Here is a 19,951-nt window from a genome sequence, read left to right on the forward strand (position 1 = left end):
CCACACAGTCAGTCGCCTGAGTTGGGAATTGAACCCGGGTCGCTGGCGCTATGAGGCAGCAGTGCTAACCACTGTGCCACCGTGCCGCCTGTTAGTTCACATCAAACAAAGGCTAGGCTATGGCTGAGACAGATATCTTGAAGTTTATTAACATCACTAACAATTTACATTGTTATAAAATGTCAGATATAAACATAGTCTGATTTCTGTGCTCGGACTATTACTGTATGTGGTGCACCCAAGAAGGACTGACTAACACACAACACCGACTCCCTTGCACTGAGAGAGAGCAGCTGAAGACAAGGACCTTTTAAATTGGGGGCATCACATGTTATGATGTCAAGCAACTATCTAAAACATACAATTAGTGTTTTCTCTGCACTCTGTGCTCTTTCCCTTTAAAGAATGGAAATCTTGTCCAGTAGCATATACAAGGATGCATATACATATATTATCACAATGCATTTAAATAATCCCTGAATAGATATATATTGAGGACCAGACGGTCCTTATACGGTCATCATGATTTAGCTTCACTCTGTGGTATTCTGTCTGTTGTATGTTGGCGCAGCCTCTTTTGTATTGATGTTATCCACTTTAAATGTCAACACAGCTCATTCTAGTGGACACTGTGACCCTTCACTGAGGCAAAGACAGTGGGTCCAGCTACCTTTTGGTGTCCAAGCATGCTCAGATGGACATATTAATGTGATCCACCAGATAACAAACCCTTCAGTTCCAACATCAACATCAACAATCAGGAAAACCGCTGGCCTCAGACGAGATTCTTTCAGTTTGCAACGGACGTTTTCTACGTCCAAGGAGGCGATTGAATTCTGGGGACTGACTTTTTCACAAAGTTCCCTTTGGCATGACAAATCAAAGTTACCGCCCGTGAATCTGTTGTTGACACATTGACTGTCATATTCAGTCTGTTCGATACTGTACACGAATGAGTCTGCAGTACATGGGTGACCTTGTCCAACATCAACATCAACAGTCAGGAAAACCGCTGGCCTCAGACGAGATTCTTTCAGTTTGCAACGGACGTTTTCTACGTCCAAGGAGGCGATGACATTCTGGGGACTGACTTTTTCACAAAGTTCCCTTTGGCATGACAAATCAAAGTTACCGCCCGTGAATCTGTTGTTGACACATTGACTGCCATATTCAGTCTGTTCGATACTGTACAAGAATGAGTCTGCAGTACATGAGTGACAAAGCATGTGCAGAAAATGGGGCATCCAATGCATTGTCTTTTCTCCACACTACCCTCAGCCTCACAGTACGCACTGGTCAAACTGTAAAATCCACAATAGTCAAATGCAAAGCAGCTTGCCAAGACTTTTGGATGTTTATATTAAATCTGCGTGCCACCCCACAAGGCAGTAGCTTACCCTCCTTAGTTACTCTAAGAGATGGAATCACATACCTCTTCCTTCCTACACTCTCACCATCCAGCCACAGGTACATGACACAGGGTTGGAATGAAGGATACAAGAACATGATCAAAAAGCATGCAGACAGTGATCTCAATTTGAGCCAAGACCCAATATAAAGGGGTTGTGGTTTTCACATAAACATGTGTTTGTGGAAGGACTTCTCGTTTTTCATTCCAAAGGGAATTTCTGTGATAATCAATCACTAGAATGTAACTGAGTTATGTGATGAAAAAAGATGACACCAGGGTGGCATGGTGGCTCACAGCGCCAGGGATTTGGGTTTGATTCTAGCTTTAGGTGACTGTGTGGAGTTTGCACATTCTTCTTGTTTCTCTTTAGGTTTCCTCTGGGTGCTCTACCTTCCACGCACAGTCTAAGGATGTGCAGGTTAGGTGGATTGGCCATGCTACGTTGCCCATAGTGTCCAGGGATATGTGGGTTAGCCATGGGGAATGTAAGGTTACTGGGATAGGTTAGTGGGGGAATGTTCTTTCGAGCATCAGTGTGGACTTAATGGGCTGAATGACTTGTTTCCACACAGTCGGGATTCTATTCAATGAAGCCCAGGAATCAAAGTCCATATCATTTTTGATTTGAAGACGTCAGTGTCAGATTGGGGTGGACAAAGTTAAAAATCACACAACACCAGGTTATAGTCCAACAGGTTTATTTGGAAGCACTAGCTTTCGGAGCACGGCTCCTTCATCAGGCTGGTCCGAAAGCTAGTGCTTCCAAATAAACCTATTGGACTATAACCTGGTGTTGTGTGATTTTTAACCTTATCATTTTTGGAATTGAAAAATACTGTGTTTACTGAAGTTATTGAATACTGCACACACATAGCTTACTGACTGAACAGATTAACCCAACTCGATTGATGATGCATTAGCCTGAGGCCCTATCTGTCCTCTCAGGTGATGAAAGATCCCCAGAAAGTTCCCTGAATGCAACATATATCCCTCAACCAACATCGGGTCATTAATTGTGATGACATCGCTCTTGGTGCGACTGCAGACTGGTGCTGAATCTCCAATCAGCTTTCCAACAGTGACAAGGGTTCAAAAGTACATTAGTGGCTGCAACGTTCCTTTGGGCATCTCATGGTCTGCAAAATATCAGTTCTTTCTTAATAAGTTGTAGGTTATTCACAGAAAGCAAGGCCATTGGCCACTATGGACTTGACCCTGGACCACAGAAGTTTGAAGTTAGTGAACGTCTGTGAAGGGAAAAAGACCATTAGTGGGGCAAGAAGCTGCTACAGTGACAAATTGGAGACTAACCACAAGGTGTCTAATATTCCAACTGAGGACTGAGAGAAAATGGTACAGGATAGTTCAACTCTGAGGAAGGGTCACCAGACCTGAAACATTAACACTGATTTCTCTCCACAGATGCTGCCAGACCTGATGAGTTTTCCAGCAATTTCTGTGTTTGTTTCTGATTTACAACATCTACATTTCTTTCGGTTTTTATGTGATACTGGATAGGTTTGATGACGCACTGGGGTCTAGATTAGCACTGGTGCTGGAAAAGCACAGCAGGACAGGCAGCATCTGAGGAGCAGGAAAATCGACATTTCAGGCAAAAGCCCTTCATCAGGATTAGATAGCTTTATTCCTGATGAAGGGCTTTTGCCTGAAACGTTGATCTTCCTGCTCCTCAGATGCTGCTTGACCTGCTGTGCTTTTCCAGCACCACTCTAATCTAGACTCTGGTTTCCAGCAACTGCAGTCCTTGTTTTTACCTAGTTGATGACGCACTGGTCTGCTTGTGACTGCCAATCTGGACGCAAGTTTCTGTTGGAAGCAGCTAAAAGCTCTGTCCTCTGAATCATTCCATGAGATGTGGGCATCCATTGTCACTTCCAGCTGCCCTTAAGATGGCAGGGGAACCTCTCCAGTCTGCCTGGCAAAGGGACAACCACATTGCTGCTAGGTCCTGATGGAACATGCTACATTCATTATGTACTGGTGGTGGAGGGGATGAAGGCTTTGGGTGATTGGTCGACTGCCAAACTTTCAGGTTCCTTTGACAGCTACAGCACATCCAGCCACGATGATGTGCAATTTGGAAAGAACTCTTAGGTGGTTAGCCTAATGCCCTTTTCCTTCTGAAATAAGAGGTTCTCGGTTTGGAAGGTGGTGTGAAGGAAACAGTTCCAACAACTGACTGACTCCAGGTACAGTGACAGAGTCAACAGCTGGTCCACTAGATGCCAGCAAATACACTGGGGGCTAGTGCATCGGAGAAAGGTTTGTGCACTCACTCATTTAACCCAAAAGAAACTGCCCAAGAGAAACATAATTGATTAAGGAGAACTAACTGGGAAAGAAAATTAGCTGAATAACAAATAAATGGCAAAGGTCACCAAAGGACTGAGGAAGTAGAAGAGAATATCCTTTATTGTCACAGAGAAGAATTGGAAGGTTGTTGTGCAGCTGTTGTGATGGAGTTGTCCAGCAAGATAGTGGCAGGGGCAACAAGTTCAATGGTTAGGCTTAAAGGCACAGGGGCAGGAAGGGACAGAGGCAGGAAATAATCTTTCAAGCAGCTGACACACATACAACGAGCCTCTGCCTCCCGATGCTCTATGATTCCACCATGGAGCGATGATCATGGCTGGGCTCATAGCCATGTGAAAGAGCAGCAACTAACAGGGATCTTACCTTTGAACAAGTCTTTCCTTCGTATCCAAAGCACAGCAGCCAGGACAAGTCCAATCCCAACAAGGGATCCTGCAATTGCGAATTTCAGGATGCTTGCTGATACTGCAAATGACACATCGTTCGTTAGTTGCAATTGTAAAAGTTTAATGAAATCTTTACTAAAATCTGTCTCTCCCATTTCCCCTCTCTTGTTTCAGTGGTAACTGATTCACATTGGACATTGCATAGAGATTCAAATCAAACTGGAATGGGCTGTTTGACTCAATGAAAGCATTTTATCCCGTATATCAGCAAGAACAATAATCTCATGGGGTCAACACTCCTGGTTCCACAGTCTTCTGGCACCCTTTTCTCTACACCTATCTAATCTGTTCTTCAATGTTGACATGGTCTGAGCTTCAGTTGCTAACTCTGCCAATGATGTGGAGAAGCCGGTGTTGGACGAGGGTGGACAAATTTAAAAATCAGCTACCTGATGAAGGAGCACTGCACCAAAAGCTAGTGCTTCCAACGAAACCTGTTGGACTATAACCTGGTGTTGTGTGACTTTTAACTAGCTCTACCAATGCATTCTAAAGCCTTGTCCTGTCCAGAACATTTTCCCCTGCTCTCTGTCTAAAAGGCTTACACTTAATCTTACATTACTACAGAATATAAAAGTTGGGAGCAATCTGATTAGCGTGATTAAATGATTAAACTGGATGATTGTTTATTTTTTATCTGTGTACCATATTTCCTTTGATGAAGAATCACAGAGCAAAGGTCATGACTTTAAACATGAGGCTGTTCAGGGTTATAATCCAAAAGCACTCGCTGTCACAAAGGGCAATGAAAACCGAGAATTCTTTATCCAAAAAAATTAATTAAAGTGAAGGAGTGGGGGAGGGGGGAGGTGAGTTTAAAATTTCGCCATTGGGATAGATTTTTTAAGAGACATTGATATTGAGGATTGCAAAAGTATGTTAGGTAGAAATATTTACGATATAGATCAACCGTAATCTAATTGAACATCAGAGCACATTTGAAAGATTGTCTGATATACTCCTATGCAGACATCCCAGCAACCAACTAAAAAGCAGACAAGTTATCAGGCCAAGTCGCAACACTCTATACACATGACATATTGAGTTCTGAAAGACAATGAGTCTCCTAAAGTCTAGGTACACATGCAACATGCCCCACCTTTCCAAAAGGATGGTTTAGCTATTTATGATACCAAGAGAGCCTATGAGTCTTTGTCTGAAGGTGCCATCCATTTCCACAGTCAGACATGATATTGTCTGTCATTCCTGTCTTCATTGGCAATGATTAATTTCCATGGGCTGCACTTCCAGTTTCAGAATCTGCTTGGCTCCAGATTAACCATTGACTGATTTTGTTCTTCAGGCTGTTTCGAGTGTTTCACATCCTCCTGGCGTTTCTTGCTTTGTTCCTTCAGTGTTTCCAGCTCACTTTGAAACCTTTGATTTTACATCCTGGTTCTATTAAACATTCAGCCTTCTGTTAGTCTCCTACATTTCCTCCTTCCTAATGTTCTATAATAATTGTCCACCATTTCAACAATATTTTTCTTTTAATTTGATTTGATGGTTAGACCTCTTCAGTGGATTCAGTGGTATTTCAGTGCATTGTTTGGTTTTCTCTGTGTCCCACTTCTGTTCTTTCACGACAGCATCATTACAGACATTTTTTGTCTGAAAGCTGTGATTTTCAGCTTGTTTTTGTTTTTGTTTAGAACTGTCCTTTCCTCCAAAATTTTTTGAGCTTCCGTCAACGTTTCTGTAGACCTTCATTCTAAGCCTAATCTATCAGACATGCGTTTCATTTCTAGATTAACTTACTTGAAGATTGTGGAAGGAGAAAGTGAGGACTGCAGATGCTGGAGATCACAGTCAAAAAATGTGGTGCTGGAAAAGCGCAGCAGGTCATGCAGCATCCGAGGAGCAGAATTGACTTTTCAAGCATAAGCTATTTGTCGATTTATAACGATATTGCCAGTGTTGGAAGATTTGAGCTATGAGGAGAGGTTTAATAGCCTGGGCCCTTTTCCCCTGCACTGTTGATGCCTGAAGAGTGACCTTATAGAGATTTATAAAATCATGAGGGGCACGGATAGAATAAATAGGCAAAGTCTTTTCCCTGGGGTGGGGGAGTCCAGAACCAGGGGGCATAGGTTTAGGTTTTCACACAGAGGGTGGTGCGTGTATGGAATGCGCTGTCAGAGGAAGTGGTGGAGGCTGGTACAATTACAGCATTTAAAAGGCATCTGGATGGGTATATGAATAGGAAGGGTTTGGAGGGATATGGGCTAGGTGCTGGCAAGTGGGGATGATTGGGTTGGGATATCTGGTCAGCATGGATGGGTTGGACCGAAGGGTCTGTTTCCATGCTGCACATCTCTATGACTCTAAGAGCTCGTGTTTGAAATGCCGACCCTCCTGATCCTCGGATGCTTCCTGACCTGCTGTGCTTTTCCAGCACCACGTTTTTTCGACACTGAAGATTGCGCAAGCAAACTTCACCTCATCAGTGCAATGTTTCCACCGCTGTACACCATACCATGATCATCAGAGGCTGATTAATTCCATGGGTTCATTTATTTAAAACAGGAAGACACATTATAAGTAATAAATCTGACATTACAGCGACCATCTGATTTCTGTACTTGCAAACACAAAGCCGGCAGGCAGAGTCACAACACAAAGTTGCCATCATTCTGTTCTCTCATCAGAGAGAAATGAGTGATGGTGGTTTAACTTGAGTGTCACCTTGCCTCAGGTGAAGTACATGCTTGAGAAGCCATGGTAACCCCAACCAGTGCAAGAATTGAACCCACACTGTTGGTGTCACTCTGCATTGCACACCAACTGAGCTAACTGATGGTCTGGCAGGAGCTCAACATTGTGTACACAGAAAATGCAGACAATTAATGGAAAACTGTCTGAAAGGCAAGGTGTACATCCAATGGGAAACATCACATTCAATTCATTAGCTCTGACATGGTGTGGCAATAATTATTCCAGAGTTGTTCAACTTTAATTTGGACTTTGCTTACAATACTTTTCCTTCCTCTTCACTTTGCATGAATAACTCTAATTATACATACTTACACTCTTTTACATTGGTACACTGTTCATTTGAATGGACAAGGCCATGTTTATTTCGAGCTTGACATGAAACACAAATCCTTGACATTGTTCGCAGAGTCAGCGTGCTGGTGGTCAAGTTGCCAGTGATCACTGGTTTGATGTTACCCGTATAGTTCCATGTAATCTGTGCCAGGGGATTGGCCTTGGCCATACAACTAAAACTCATCCCGACTCGACTGACATTTACTTCAACAGGTTTGTCTGTGGGAAAAAGTTGAACCGCAGTAAATTGCAGATCATTGGCTTTCTCCCTCTTACGTACCTCAGTCAAAGGAACAAGGTTCATTGGCCCTGTGTACTATGTGAACTGACATTCCTCCAATACTTTATTCATTACTAACATGCAGGTTCTCTAGAGAGTTCAGAAAATGTTCTTCGGGATCACACATATGTCCCGAAGCACTGAAAACATTAAAATTAATCAGGGTATTGAAACTTCTAATGGACAATTACTTGGCATCTGGAACTCTGGAAAAAAAATTCACAGCTTCAAGTTAGACTTCAGAAGGTTCAGAATGGCTTGAGTTTATGGGAAAAATTAGTGCAGTAAAACCTGCTCTTGAATAGCGATAAAATTGAATCTCCAATTACTCAAAATCACCCACAAAAAGACATTCAGAATGTTTGCCTTCAACTCTCAGTCCTTTGAGTGTAGGAGTTGGGAAGCCTTGTTGAGGTTGTGCAGGATATTGGTGAGTTTAGATCAGAGTGGTGCTGGAAAAGCACAGCAGGCCAGGCAGCATCCGAGGAGCAGGAAAATTGACGTTTCGAGCAAAAGCCCTTCATCAGGAATCCTGATGAAGGAACATTCCTGATGAAGGGCTTTTGCCCGAAACGTTGATTTTTCTGCTCCTCGGATGCTGCCTGACCTGCTGTGCTTTTCCAGCACCACACTAATCTAGACTCTGATCTCCAGCATCTGCAGTCTTCATTTTCGCCTAGGACATTGGTGAGGCCTCTTCTGGCATACTGTGTCCAGTTTTGGTTGCCCAGTTATAGGAAAGATGCTCATAAGCTGGAGAAAGTTCAGAAGAAATTTACCAGTATGTTGCCGGGTATAGCAGGATTGCATTATGGAGAAAGGCTTGAGAGACTGGGACGTCTTTTATTGCAGTGCAGGAGGCTGAGAGGTGACCTTATAGAAATTCATAAAATCATGAGGGGTACAGATAGGGTTAATGTTGGTTGTCTCTTCCCCAGGATGGGAGATTTCAAGAGTAGGGGACACATTTTTAAGGTAGGCGGAGAGAGATTTAAAAAAGACATGGGGGCAATTTTCTTTTTTACACAGAGGTTGGTTTGCATGTGAAATGATTTTTCTGAGGAAATTGTGAAACTTGAAAGGGTTCAGAAAAGATTTGCAAGGATGTTGCCAGGGCTGGAGGATTTGAGCGATAAGGAGAGATTTAATAGCCTGGGGATGTTTTCCCTGGAGCATTGGAGGCTGAGGGGTGACCTTATAAAGTTTTATAAAATCATGAGGGGCATGGATGGGGTAAATAGATAAAGTCTCTTCCCTAGGGTGGAGGAGTCCAGAACTAGAGGGCATAGGTTTAGGGTGAGAGGAGAAAGATATGAAAGGGACCTACGGGGCAACTTTTTCATGCAAAGAGTGGTATGTGTATGGAATGAGCTGCCAGGGGAAGTAATGGAGGCTGGTACAATTACAACATTTAAAAGACATTTGGAATGGTATATGAATAGGAAGGGTTTGGAGGGATAGGGGCTGGGTGCTGACAGGTGGGACTAGATTGGATTGGGATATCTGGTCGGCATGGACGAGTTGGACCAAAGGGTCTGTTTTTGTGCTGTACATCTCTATGACTCTATGACTCTCGTGGGTGTGGTTAGAATTACAATGTTTAAAAGACGTTTGGATGACTGCATGAATAGGGAGGATTTGGAGGGATATGGGTTGGGAGCAGGCAGGTGGGTATAATATATTTTGGCATTATAGTCAGCATGGACTTGTTGGATTGAAGCTGTATGGCTTTATGACTACTCGATGACTATGAGTGTAAATATAAGGATAGTTACTTAATAGTACAAAGATTGAGTTTGCCTTCGAAATGAAACATTGGCCACATTTTCTGAGGTATTGTGACCCCCTCAGATGGCCAGGCCAGCATCTCTTCTCCAGAAAAGAAAAGAGCTCCATATTTCTGGGAGGAGATTCCACTCAGGGCACCTTCAGGAAACATAGAGCTGTGCTTCCATTCAGACAAGCCTATCGTTACACAGAGCAGTCAGAGGAAGAGAAACCACGTGCCCTTTTTCCAACAGGCAGCTGCAGTACTCTGACTGTGAAAAGGTTCTGATAGAAACTTTGCCAGCTGCAGTCAAACTCTGAGTACACAGGTGGTTTTCAGGTGCTGGGAGGGTAGGCTGCCAGATGGGGTGCTGAGCCTGAAGAGTAGGGTGCCAGGTGGATACAGTGCCAGCTGAGTAAGGGTTGGATGCCAGGTAAGTACCAAATGAGAAGAACATAGGGTGGTAAGTGGCTTAGGTACCAGGATGTAATTTCCAGTCTGATTGAATTGGCAATTTTCAGGGGGTTCCAGACATAGGGGGATTGCTGAGCAGAATCTTCAATTTCCCAGGGACCTCCGCTGGAGTCTACTACAATGGAGACAATGCAGAAAAATGCAACACAACTCCCATCTACATGAGGAAAACAACTGTCTGGCTATAACACAATCTGGCCCCTTCTTTCAAAACTTCTCATCTTGCACTCATCAGGACAATCTGCAAGAAATACCAAAGTAAAGGGGAAACAGCAGTTATATTGAATGGGAGGAAAGTATCAATTGGTTGCCAAGTAGACTGGAATCAGTCGAGACATTGCCATGTGAATGTACCAGCCAATGATGACTGACAGTTTACTGCCAGGTTCTGTTTAAACCTTTAACAAGATGATTGATTCTTATTGGTCATCACATTGCTTGAGAAATGAACTAGAAAATAGCCATCAGCTATTTTGTTAACTTTTGGTTATTTTCCTTTCAGCTGTTTACAAACGGACAATGTGCTGACTGTACTAAACTCACCTGTGATTTCAAAACTCATAACACAGAGTCCAACATTAGATGTGACTATCAATTTCACAACATTTTCAGCCTAATCCTAAGTGTGTAAAGAACTACATAATTTAGTCATTGTCAATTGATCTCTCAGTGTGGTGCATGTATTCTAAGCTACATACACTAATACACAGGGCCCGGCTCTATGGGGACAGAAAGAACATGTGCACACTCTCACTTTAGCAAAACAGGTTTCAGCCATTCTCGAGATCACTTCTCTGAATCAACTTTCTTTGCTTAAAATTTAAACAAAACTTGGCATTTAACTTCCAGTCTTCATAAACTGGTGCATTCCCCATGACAACATTTCTACCAGTCAGAGTCCACTTGCCCAACAGCACTCTCCTCCCATACAGTATAAATGCTGTTTTCCTTTTACTTTACTATTTCTTGCAAATTGTCTTGATGAGTGTAAGACAAGAAACCTTGGGTCACAACCAGGAAACAATGGCGCAGAAAAGGAAGTTACTTGCAACTCTGCCCTGGCACTACTCAGAGTCTGATGATGAAGGTTCGTGATTGTACTGATTGTTCTGGAAGGGGGGATAGTGATACAGGTCTAATGTCAACTGGACTAATAATCCAGAGGCTCATAGAACCCCTACAGTGTGGAAGCAGGACATTCAGCCCATCACGTCCACACTGATCCTCCAAACAGTATCCCACCCAAAACCCTGTAACCCTGTAACCCTGTACTTCCCATGGCTAACCCACCTAATCTGCACATCCCTGAACACTGTGGGCATTTTAGCACAGCCAATTCACCTAACCTGCACATCTTTGGACTGTGGGAGAAAACCAGAGCACCTGGAGGAAACCCATTCAGACACGGGAAGAATAAACTCCACACAGACAGTCACCTGAGGCTGGAATTGAACCAGGTTCCTTGGCACTGTAAGACAGCAGTGCCAATCACTGAGTCACTGAGCCGCCCGTTAGTAACTGTAATGAATGATCAGGACAGCAAATGGAATTTGAATTAAGTTAATCCAGATTTGAAAACTAATAACATTAATAGTGGCCATGAAACAATCATTGCTTATAATAAAAACCCACCTGATACAATACTGCCTTCGGGGAAGGAAATCTGCTGTCCTCACAAACAAAGGTTTTCACTGTACGTAGGTACACGTGACTACAATAAATCAAATCAAATCACCTGCTCTGGCCTATATGTGACTCTAAACCTGCAGCAATGTGGCTGACTCTTAATTGCCCTCTGAAACAGCTTAATAAGTGGCAATTAAGGATGAGCAATAAATGCCCACTTTCCCAGTAAGGCTTACATCCCAGAAAAGAATAATAGCTCTCCACATCTCCAATTTATTTCACATTCTGGACTGAGCTATTGTACTTTACTGAAATAGTTTTCAGAAGTAAGAGCATCTGTAGAAAAGTACGGTTCTAATCAGTAGCTCCAACTTCTAAATGCACTGACTTCCCTTGTCTATGTGAAAGATTGATTTTTCTTCAACTGGTGTATCCATACATCTACATGTGGATTCTCCTCATACTGACCAAGGAATCAGGAAAAGGTGCATGGAACATACTTTATTTTGCATTCGCGATTGGAAACAAGTCCACTTGCTATTGTACCCGAAGGAAGAGAAAACCCTAAACTGACATTAACATGCCTCCTCTAGGGCGGCACGGTGGCACAATGGTTAGCACTGCTGCCTCACAGCGCCAGAGACCCGGGTTCAATTCCCGCCTCAGGTGACTGACTGTGTGGAGTTTGCACGTTCTCCCCGTGTCTGCGTGGGTTTCCTCCGGGTGCTCCGGTTTCCTCCCACAGTCCAAAGATGTGCAGGTCAGGTGAATTGGCCATGCTAAATTGCCCGTAGTGTTAGGTAAGGGGTAAATGTAGGCGTATGGGTGGGTTGCGCTTCGGCGGGGCGGTGTGGACTTGTTGGGCCGAAGGGCCTGTTTCCACACTAAGTAATCTAATCTAACAAAAAAATGTTCAATTCACTCTATGGTATGGAATATCTTCCATTTCTAGAATGCACCAAGATCTTTGAGATGCTCCAAACCTTTCTCTTGTTCATTCCTCCCCTTCCTTTCACCCTCCACCCGGCAGCTACATTTTCAACTGCCCAGGTCCTAAGTTCTGAGATACCGTGCGGAAACTCACCACATCATTTCCCTTCCAAGGCTGCATCTTAAAACCCATTCCTTTTACAAAGTCTATTGTCACCAACATCTTCATCATGTTGGAGGTAACGTTTGTCCAGACTCTAGATTAGATTCCCCACAGGAAACAGGCACGACAGCCCAACAAGTCCACACTGACCCTCCGAAGACCAACCCAGCCACAGATCCATTCCCCACCCCATATTTACCCCTGAATAATGCACCTCACACTATGGGACAATGTAGCGTGGCCAATTCACCCTGACCTGCACACCTTTGGAAGGTGGGAGGGAACTGGATCACCCAGCAGAAACCTAGATAGACACGGGGAGAATGTGCAAACTCCACACAGACAGCTGCCCGAGGTGGGACTTGAACCCTGGTCCCTGGTGCTGTGAGGCAGCAGTGCTAACCACTGAGCCACCATGCTGCCCTGAAAACTCTGGATAAAGCTTTCTCCATATTAATGGCCTATGTGACTATACATTGTTCATAATTATACATGAAGGACGCCATTTGTTTTATTGTGGTCATTTGACAATAGAACCATTGGCTTCCTCACATGGCTCTGAACTAGACCTGTCCATTTGCAATCAGTAGAACCCCTTCTGAGAATGTCATAACAGGAATTTAAAATATTTTACCCTTAATGTTGCTTGATAGTCCTTAATGGTAAAATCTTTCTAATTAATCATTGAACCTCCGGGTGAGAGAAGTGAAAAGATTATCCAGAAATCTCACTTCTGCTTATCATGTAGCACAGCAGTATGACTGCGGTGTCACACACACACACACACATCCATGGTGTGAATTTGCATTTGCAAATTTGTATTTACAAATACATTCTATTTTGTTCAAAAAGGACATAATCTGTCGGCAGACATTTCATAAATTCCTAATTTGGAAATAGAACCAGCCTGACTCAACGTTGGGATACAGACAGACTCTAAGCTCACACCTTTAATGCATTGTCTGAGCTGAGATGTCACATTTTTTATATAAAACCCCGAGTTATCTCAGGAATGAAACTTGAAAGTAGTTCTGGGATTTACATATTGATGAATCAAAACCTGCAACCCATTCTAAGTGATTAAAAACATAACAGTTATATGACAGTGAGATCTTTTACTATACATTCCGTGTCCTATGATCCTGCCCCACCAGCTATCTGACAAAGGAGCAGTGCTCCAAAAGCTTGTACATCCAAGTAAACCTGTTGGACTGTAACCTGGTGTTGGTTTTAACTGTGTCAGAAGAGGATTAGGAATTGGTAAAGTCTGAGTTCAGCAATTATAGCATCATACAGCTTAAAACAGAGTGAACACAATCCAAAAAAAATGCTAATAACATATGTTTGCTTACATTGGACGTAGATTTCCAAATCATTCGAAGTCACATTCCCAATGTAATTTGTTGCAGTACAGCTGTAGAAACCAGAATCAGTTCTAGAAATATGTTGGAAGGTCAGAGTTCCTTTCACATTACTAAGAGCTCTTGTTTGATCATTGCTTTCCTCCCTCTTGTACAAGGTATAGGTCGCTTCAGGATTGCTATTACTGGTGCACATCAAGGAGAGCGTGTCACCCTCTATAATCTCCAAGTGTGATCCATGAACTACTTGAATGGTTACGTTTTTTGGTGCATCTGGAAGTAAAATACATTGATGTCTCAAGTTCCACAGACAATTTGGCAGAGTTTACAAAATCGTGAAAGGTTTGGACAGTGCATTCATTCATCAGTTATTCAGTTGATAGATTAGGATGATCAGCAGGCAAGAATTTAAATGATGAAGGAGGAGAAATAGAATAGATTTTCGGTTGTTCATTTTTTAGTAAATAAGGATCCTCTGCAATAGGTACAGGGTGCACCTACTACCCGGATTTATGAGAGAGTTGGTGGGAATTATTAAATCCTACAATGTGGAAGCAGGTTATTTGGTTCATCGAGTCCACACCAATCCTCCAAATAGCTTCCCACTCAGATGCGCCCTTCAACCCTGTGACCCTGCGTCTCCCATGGCTAATCCACCCACCCTGCATATCCTGGACACTATGGGTAGAGGCTAGAAATATGTCAGTGAGATACTCGCTCCCTGATTCCTCAAAGCCTGACCACCATCAACAAAGCACAAGACAGGAGTGTGATGGAATACTCCCGACTTGCCCTGGATGACTGCAGCTCCAACAACATTTAAGAAGGTTGACACCATCTAGGACAAAGAAGCCTGCTGGATTGGGATTGCATCCACAAGTATCCACTCCCTCTATTACCGATACTCAGTAGCAGCAGTATGTACTGTCTACAAGATGCACTTCAGAAAACCACCAATGACCCTCAGACAGAATCTTCCAGACCCACAACTCCTTCCATCTAGAAGGATATGGGCATATATGGGAATACCACCACCTTCAAGTTCCCCTCCAAGCCACTCACCATCCTGTTCCTTCACTGTCACTGGGTCAAAATCCTGGAATTCCCTCCCTACCAGTATTGTGGGTCAACCCACAGAAGGTGGACTGCAGTGGTTCAAGAAGGCAGCTCACAACCACCTTCTCAAGGGGCAACTAGGGATGGCCAATAAATGCTGGCCCAGCCAACAACACCCACATCCTACAAATGGGCAACGTGTACCAGACTGTGGCTTTTCTCTTGCACCCAGAGCATCTCAGAAGAAATTCATCCTCTTCTTTAGGTGGTAAAAGCATTGAGACTGAGACACGCCGTGTCTATCTCAGATGCCGAGGTATCTTTGGACAGATGGTTAAGCGCATGGGTTCTGACAACCTTTCTGGCCGTTCTGAGGGGCCCTGTATGTTTCCTCCAGCCCTGTTTGTGAGTTTACAGCTTTCACCTGGTCCATATGTTTATTCAGACCCACCTCATCGACCTGAACTTGATATGTCATGGGGTCTGACCTCATGCTGACCACCCTCTTCTCCATGTAGGGCCATTTCTATGGTTTCTGCACCAAACTTCATCCCCTGAAGCAAACTGCCTCTCTCGAGCTTAGAGGATCCTTGTGTCCGGCGTTGACATTCCTGACGCTATTTCGCCCTCCCCTCCAGGTCTGGGAAAATCAGATTTAACCTGAGTCTTCTCCCCATTGGCAACTCTGCTGGAGCTATCCCTGTAGGTGCATGGTACAATAATCAAATAGGAACGGGGACAGTTTGATGAGATATCCTACAGTATTGAAGTAGACCCTGGAATAAAAAAAAAACACATTCTATCCACATACTTCGAGACCAGGGTGGAACAAGTCAAGCTTCCCAAGTAAGAGCGTGATGCCAGAAATGCTTATCCCAACTCAGAGACGACAGTTGCGAGCAATCTTCTTCAGCAGCGTATCATTTTCTCTCTCATCACCACTGCAAAAACTCCACTGGGGCCAGTATCCAAACACCAAGACACCCTGTATTTACACTTGGAGAGTCCATGACACTGCTCCAGCTCTCTCAGAGCCAACTCTCAGAGTGAACAGAACCTCTGGCACTCATGCTTCTATCTGTCAGTCAAGGCTCCCTGATTGGACCAGGTTAACAGCCCCAATCAGGGAACTCAGATTCTATGAGGTTCACCAGGCTGACCTTGTTTCAATCACTACATTCCTCCCCCACCTCTCTCTTTCATCCTCTGATTCAATGGTCAAAGCCCATGGGGAAGGGTGGGAAAAGGTGAATTAGGAGAAGGTGTGTAGACAAGGTTTGAGAAAGGAGAGGGTGAACGTCTCTCAAGGGCAATGAGGTAATCACAGAACAAACCCAATCAAAACAATATTTTGGAAAAAACACATCATTGCTCACATTGGACTTGAATTTCCAAAGTTTTTGACTTGCTACTTCCAACATGATTTGCTGCTGTACAACTGTAGAACCCAGAGTCGCTGCTTGTAATACTCTGGAAGGATAGAGTTCCTTTTGAGCCATTAATAAGTCTTGTCTCACCGCTTTCTTCCTCCCTCTTATGCCAGCTGTACATAGCTTCAGGATTACTGTTACTGGTGCACATCAAGGAGAGCTTATCACCTTCTCTGATTGTTAATCCTGATCCTTTATCTACTCGGATTGTTACATTTTTGGGTGCATCTGAAAGTGAAAGATAATTTGTGGACTTATAACATATGTTATGGAGAACAGCGCAAATAGAATTGGCCATTACTAAGTCACATGTTGTCTGCCATATTTCATAATCCCCGCAGGAAGAGGGTCAACCTTTACCTGTTTATGTTGGAATTAGGATGTTCAATCGTATCTTACATATAGTTCGATAGAATTCGAGATTGATGTAGCTCAGCTACAGCCATGAACCCTGTGCTGCTGGGTCTGTGTAACCAATCTCACTGCACTGCTCATTCCATTGAAACCTACCAATCCTTTCTCATCTACAACATTTGTTGAATTATTTTTTGAACCTTTTCTGGTGAACCTGCTTCTACAGGCGTCTCAGATCATAATAACTTGCTGTGTAAGTGGGAGTGTCTGCATGTTCCTGCTCTTTTTAGATTAGATTAGATTCCCTACAGTGTGGAAACCAGCCATTTGACCCAACAAGTCCACACCGACCCTCTGAAGAGAAGCCCACCCAGACCTATTTCTCTGCATTTTCCCCTGACAAATGCACCTAACCCACACATCCCTGGCCACTATGGGCAATTTAGCATGGCCAATTCACCCTAACCTGCGTAATCTTGGATTGTGGGAGGAAACCGGAGCACCTGGAGGAAACCTGCACAGACATGAGGAGAATGTGCAACTCCATACAGACAGTCGCCCGAGGTGGGACTCGATCCCCGTCACTAAGACAGGAATCAAACCTGGGTCCCTGGTGCTGTGAGGCAGCAATGCCACCCAATCAATCACCATGCCACCCAGCCACCATACCATCCTGTAAATCCATATTTTATTATTTACCAATCCTTCTGCCACGGGGAACACAATTTTGGGTTCACTCGACCAAATCCTTCATGATCTTGAATATTTCTCTCAAATCTCGCCTCAAAATGCTTTGGTCTAAGGATTACAGCTCCAACATCTCTTGCTTTGTTCCATAAATAAGATTATCTCTAACCCTGTCTATCTTTATCAAGGTCATTAAAGTATTTCAAAGAAACAGATATCCTATCATTCCATGAAAGATTAAAAGCACATCCCTGTGCAGTCTGAGAAACACCACTTCATGCCACTACCATTCAGTGATGTTGTTACACAGCGTTGGAACAGGTGGGACTTGAATGCAGGTCTCTTTGGTCTGGGGGAGGGACACTCCCACTCAACTGCAAGAAGGCCCCTTTTTTTATTTAGCTTATTTTCCAAATCAACCTTATCAGAGATACTATCACACACCTCTGGAGCCGATAGGACTTAAACCTGGGGCTCCTGATGCAGGGGTAGGGACACTGCCACCACACCACAAAAGGAGTCACCACTGTTGGCATATAAAGGTCACAGGGCGGCATTAATTGTCCATCCCTAATTGGCTCAATCGTGTCTCTTCAACAATTGGAGCTCATCTACACAGCAAGAAGTTCAAGGATTTTTGCAAAGTGACTGTGAGGGGACACGTCAGGCTGCTGTCCGAAATGGAGGGGAACTTGCGGTTGGCAGTGTTTCGGCTCATCTGTGTTCTGAGGATGCAAACTTTAACTCTGATTTCTCTCCGTAGATGCTGCCAGGCCTGCTGAGATTTTCCAGCAATTTCTGCTTTTGTTACCATTCATCTGTTGAAACTTTATTGCTGGAACAGCACAGCAGGTCAGGCAGCATCCAGGGAACAGGAACTGCACACTTTCTTGGCCAACAATATGGATGGCACTGATCACATGATGCCAGTTGACTACAATTTCTGGAAAGCTCCGACCTGCAATTACCACGACAACAAATATGAACTAACCATCCAGGGAATGTGACCCACTTTGTATTGTATGACTAGTCCAACACAAATGGCTTGTAGATGTGACGTCTACTCCAGCCAATTCTGAACAAAGGGGACCATCAAACCCCATCAGTGTTTACATTAATGTAGATATCACCAGAACTATTTCGGTAAATCAGTGGTTCCTCATGAGGGATCATTAAAACCATTTCACTGATTATGTATCTCCTCATTAAGCTTCAGCCACATGGCTGAAAGTGTTGGTTTGCTTGAATTGCTTTGAACTACAGAGCTTTGACTTTTGGGGCTCAGTCAAGCTCGAAACATCTAAAGATTAAGCAGATTTGAAAAGTGTGGCGTTGGGAAAGCACAGTAGGTCAGACAGCATCCGAGGAGCAGGGAGGTCAACGTTTCAGGCATAAGAGTAAGCAGTTCCAGAATTAACAGAAATTCTTGATCCCAGTGTCCTTAAAGTTTGATTTCTGAAAAGAAAACTATGTTTCAGTTGCACAGTGGATTAATTTCCAGTTTACCATGATGACTCCTTTACCAACAATTCAACTACGTCTCAGCTCCAATGAAAAAGACAGAAAGACCATCACTGACTTTCTCGGCTTTCTAACTCAGTTGAACTATTTCTGATATCTTTACTCTAAATAATTTGTAACAACTCTTCTTTCCTTCCTCTTTCCTTTCTTTGCTGAATGCAAGTATGTGTGAATGTGCTGCAAACCACTTTCCCTGGGTTTTGTTGCAGAAATAAACCTTGCATCGTTTTCACCCACAATAGTTTGCTGTCAATCATCAGGTTGGACTGAAGGGTCTATTTCTGTGCTGTACAGCTCTATGATTCAATGACTCCATGTTAAATTAGACTCCCCGTGTTGTAGGGATACCAACCACAAACAATTATTCAAAGGGAAAAGCAAGTAAATGAATAAAGTTTGTAAAGTTCAAAGGGAAAAGCAAGTAAATGAATAAAGTTTGTAAAGTCAATTCCTGCCACAGAAAGGTGGACAGGAAAAGTAATTTATTTTAGCTCTCTCTCTTTTCTCTGTCACGCAAGATCAAAGTTAAAAATCACACAACAACAGGTTATAGTCTAACAGGACTGTTGGACTATAACCAGGTGTTTTGTGATTTTTAACTTTGTCCATCCCAGTCCAAGACCGGCTCCTCCAATCAATGCTTTTCATCAGCATTTTATAAACAACCTCATTCAACCCAATGAAGCAAGATTACAACTAAAAATTCCAAGCTGATTGTCATTTATTGATTTCTTAGTCTATCATTTTTTTTCTGGATTATTATCTCTGAGAAATCCCTGTAACCTGACTGACTTGTCCTCCTTCTGAAATGGGAGGAACCATTTCCAACCATTCAATCCTCTGAGACCTGTCCCATATGCAAGGGTGGTTGGAAATTTTGGGACAATGTTTACCCTGACATAAATAATAAATAAGGGTATATCTCAGCTGGAATTGGTGACTTTTCTTTGTATTTCCGTTTCGACAATGTTTTGAGCCAATATGGCAAAAAGCTAGAAACAGTGGTTCAAAGTGACTTGGAGGTCTGGGTATTTGAATCATTAAACTGTCACAAAGTGATGC

The 19,951-nt window shown here is 43.3% G+C and overlaps 1 protein-coding gene across 5 annotated transcripts in view; it reads right to left on the bottom strand.

Moving 5' to 3' along the window:
• Positions 1–19,951, bottom strand: part of LOC122556803 (myelin-associated glycoprotein-like) — an 87,635-nt gene that overhangs the window by 8,488 nt on the left and 59,196 nt on the right. For 3 of the 5 annotated variants that reach the window (XM_043704007.1, XM_043704004.1, XM_043704005.1), the window contains 4 exons: positions 16,274–16,555; positions 13,833–14,114; positions 7,219–7,458; positions 4,109–4,210 (listed from right to left, as the gene is read on the bottom strand). In XM_043704007.1, coding sequence (XP_043559942.1) covers positions 4,109–4,210; positions 7,219–7,458; positions 13,833–14,114; positions 16,274–16,555 — 906 coding nt within the window. The remainder of the gene's footprint in view (positions 1–4,108; positions 4,211–7,218; positions 7,459–13,832; positions 14,115–16,273; positions 16,556–19,951) is intronic. The other 2 variants (XM_043704008.1, XM_043704006.1) reach the window with 2 other exon arrangements.

This window comes from Chiloscyllium plagiosum, chromosome 14 (assembly GCF_004010195.1).
Source record: "Chiloscyllium plagiosum isolate BGI_BamShark_2017 chromosome 14, ASM401019v2, whole genome shotgun sequence".
NCBI classification, from domain to species: domain Eukaryota; kingdom Metazoa; phylum Chordata; class Chondrichthyes; order Orectolobiformes; family Hemiscylliidae; genus Chiloscyllium; species Chiloscyllium plagiosum.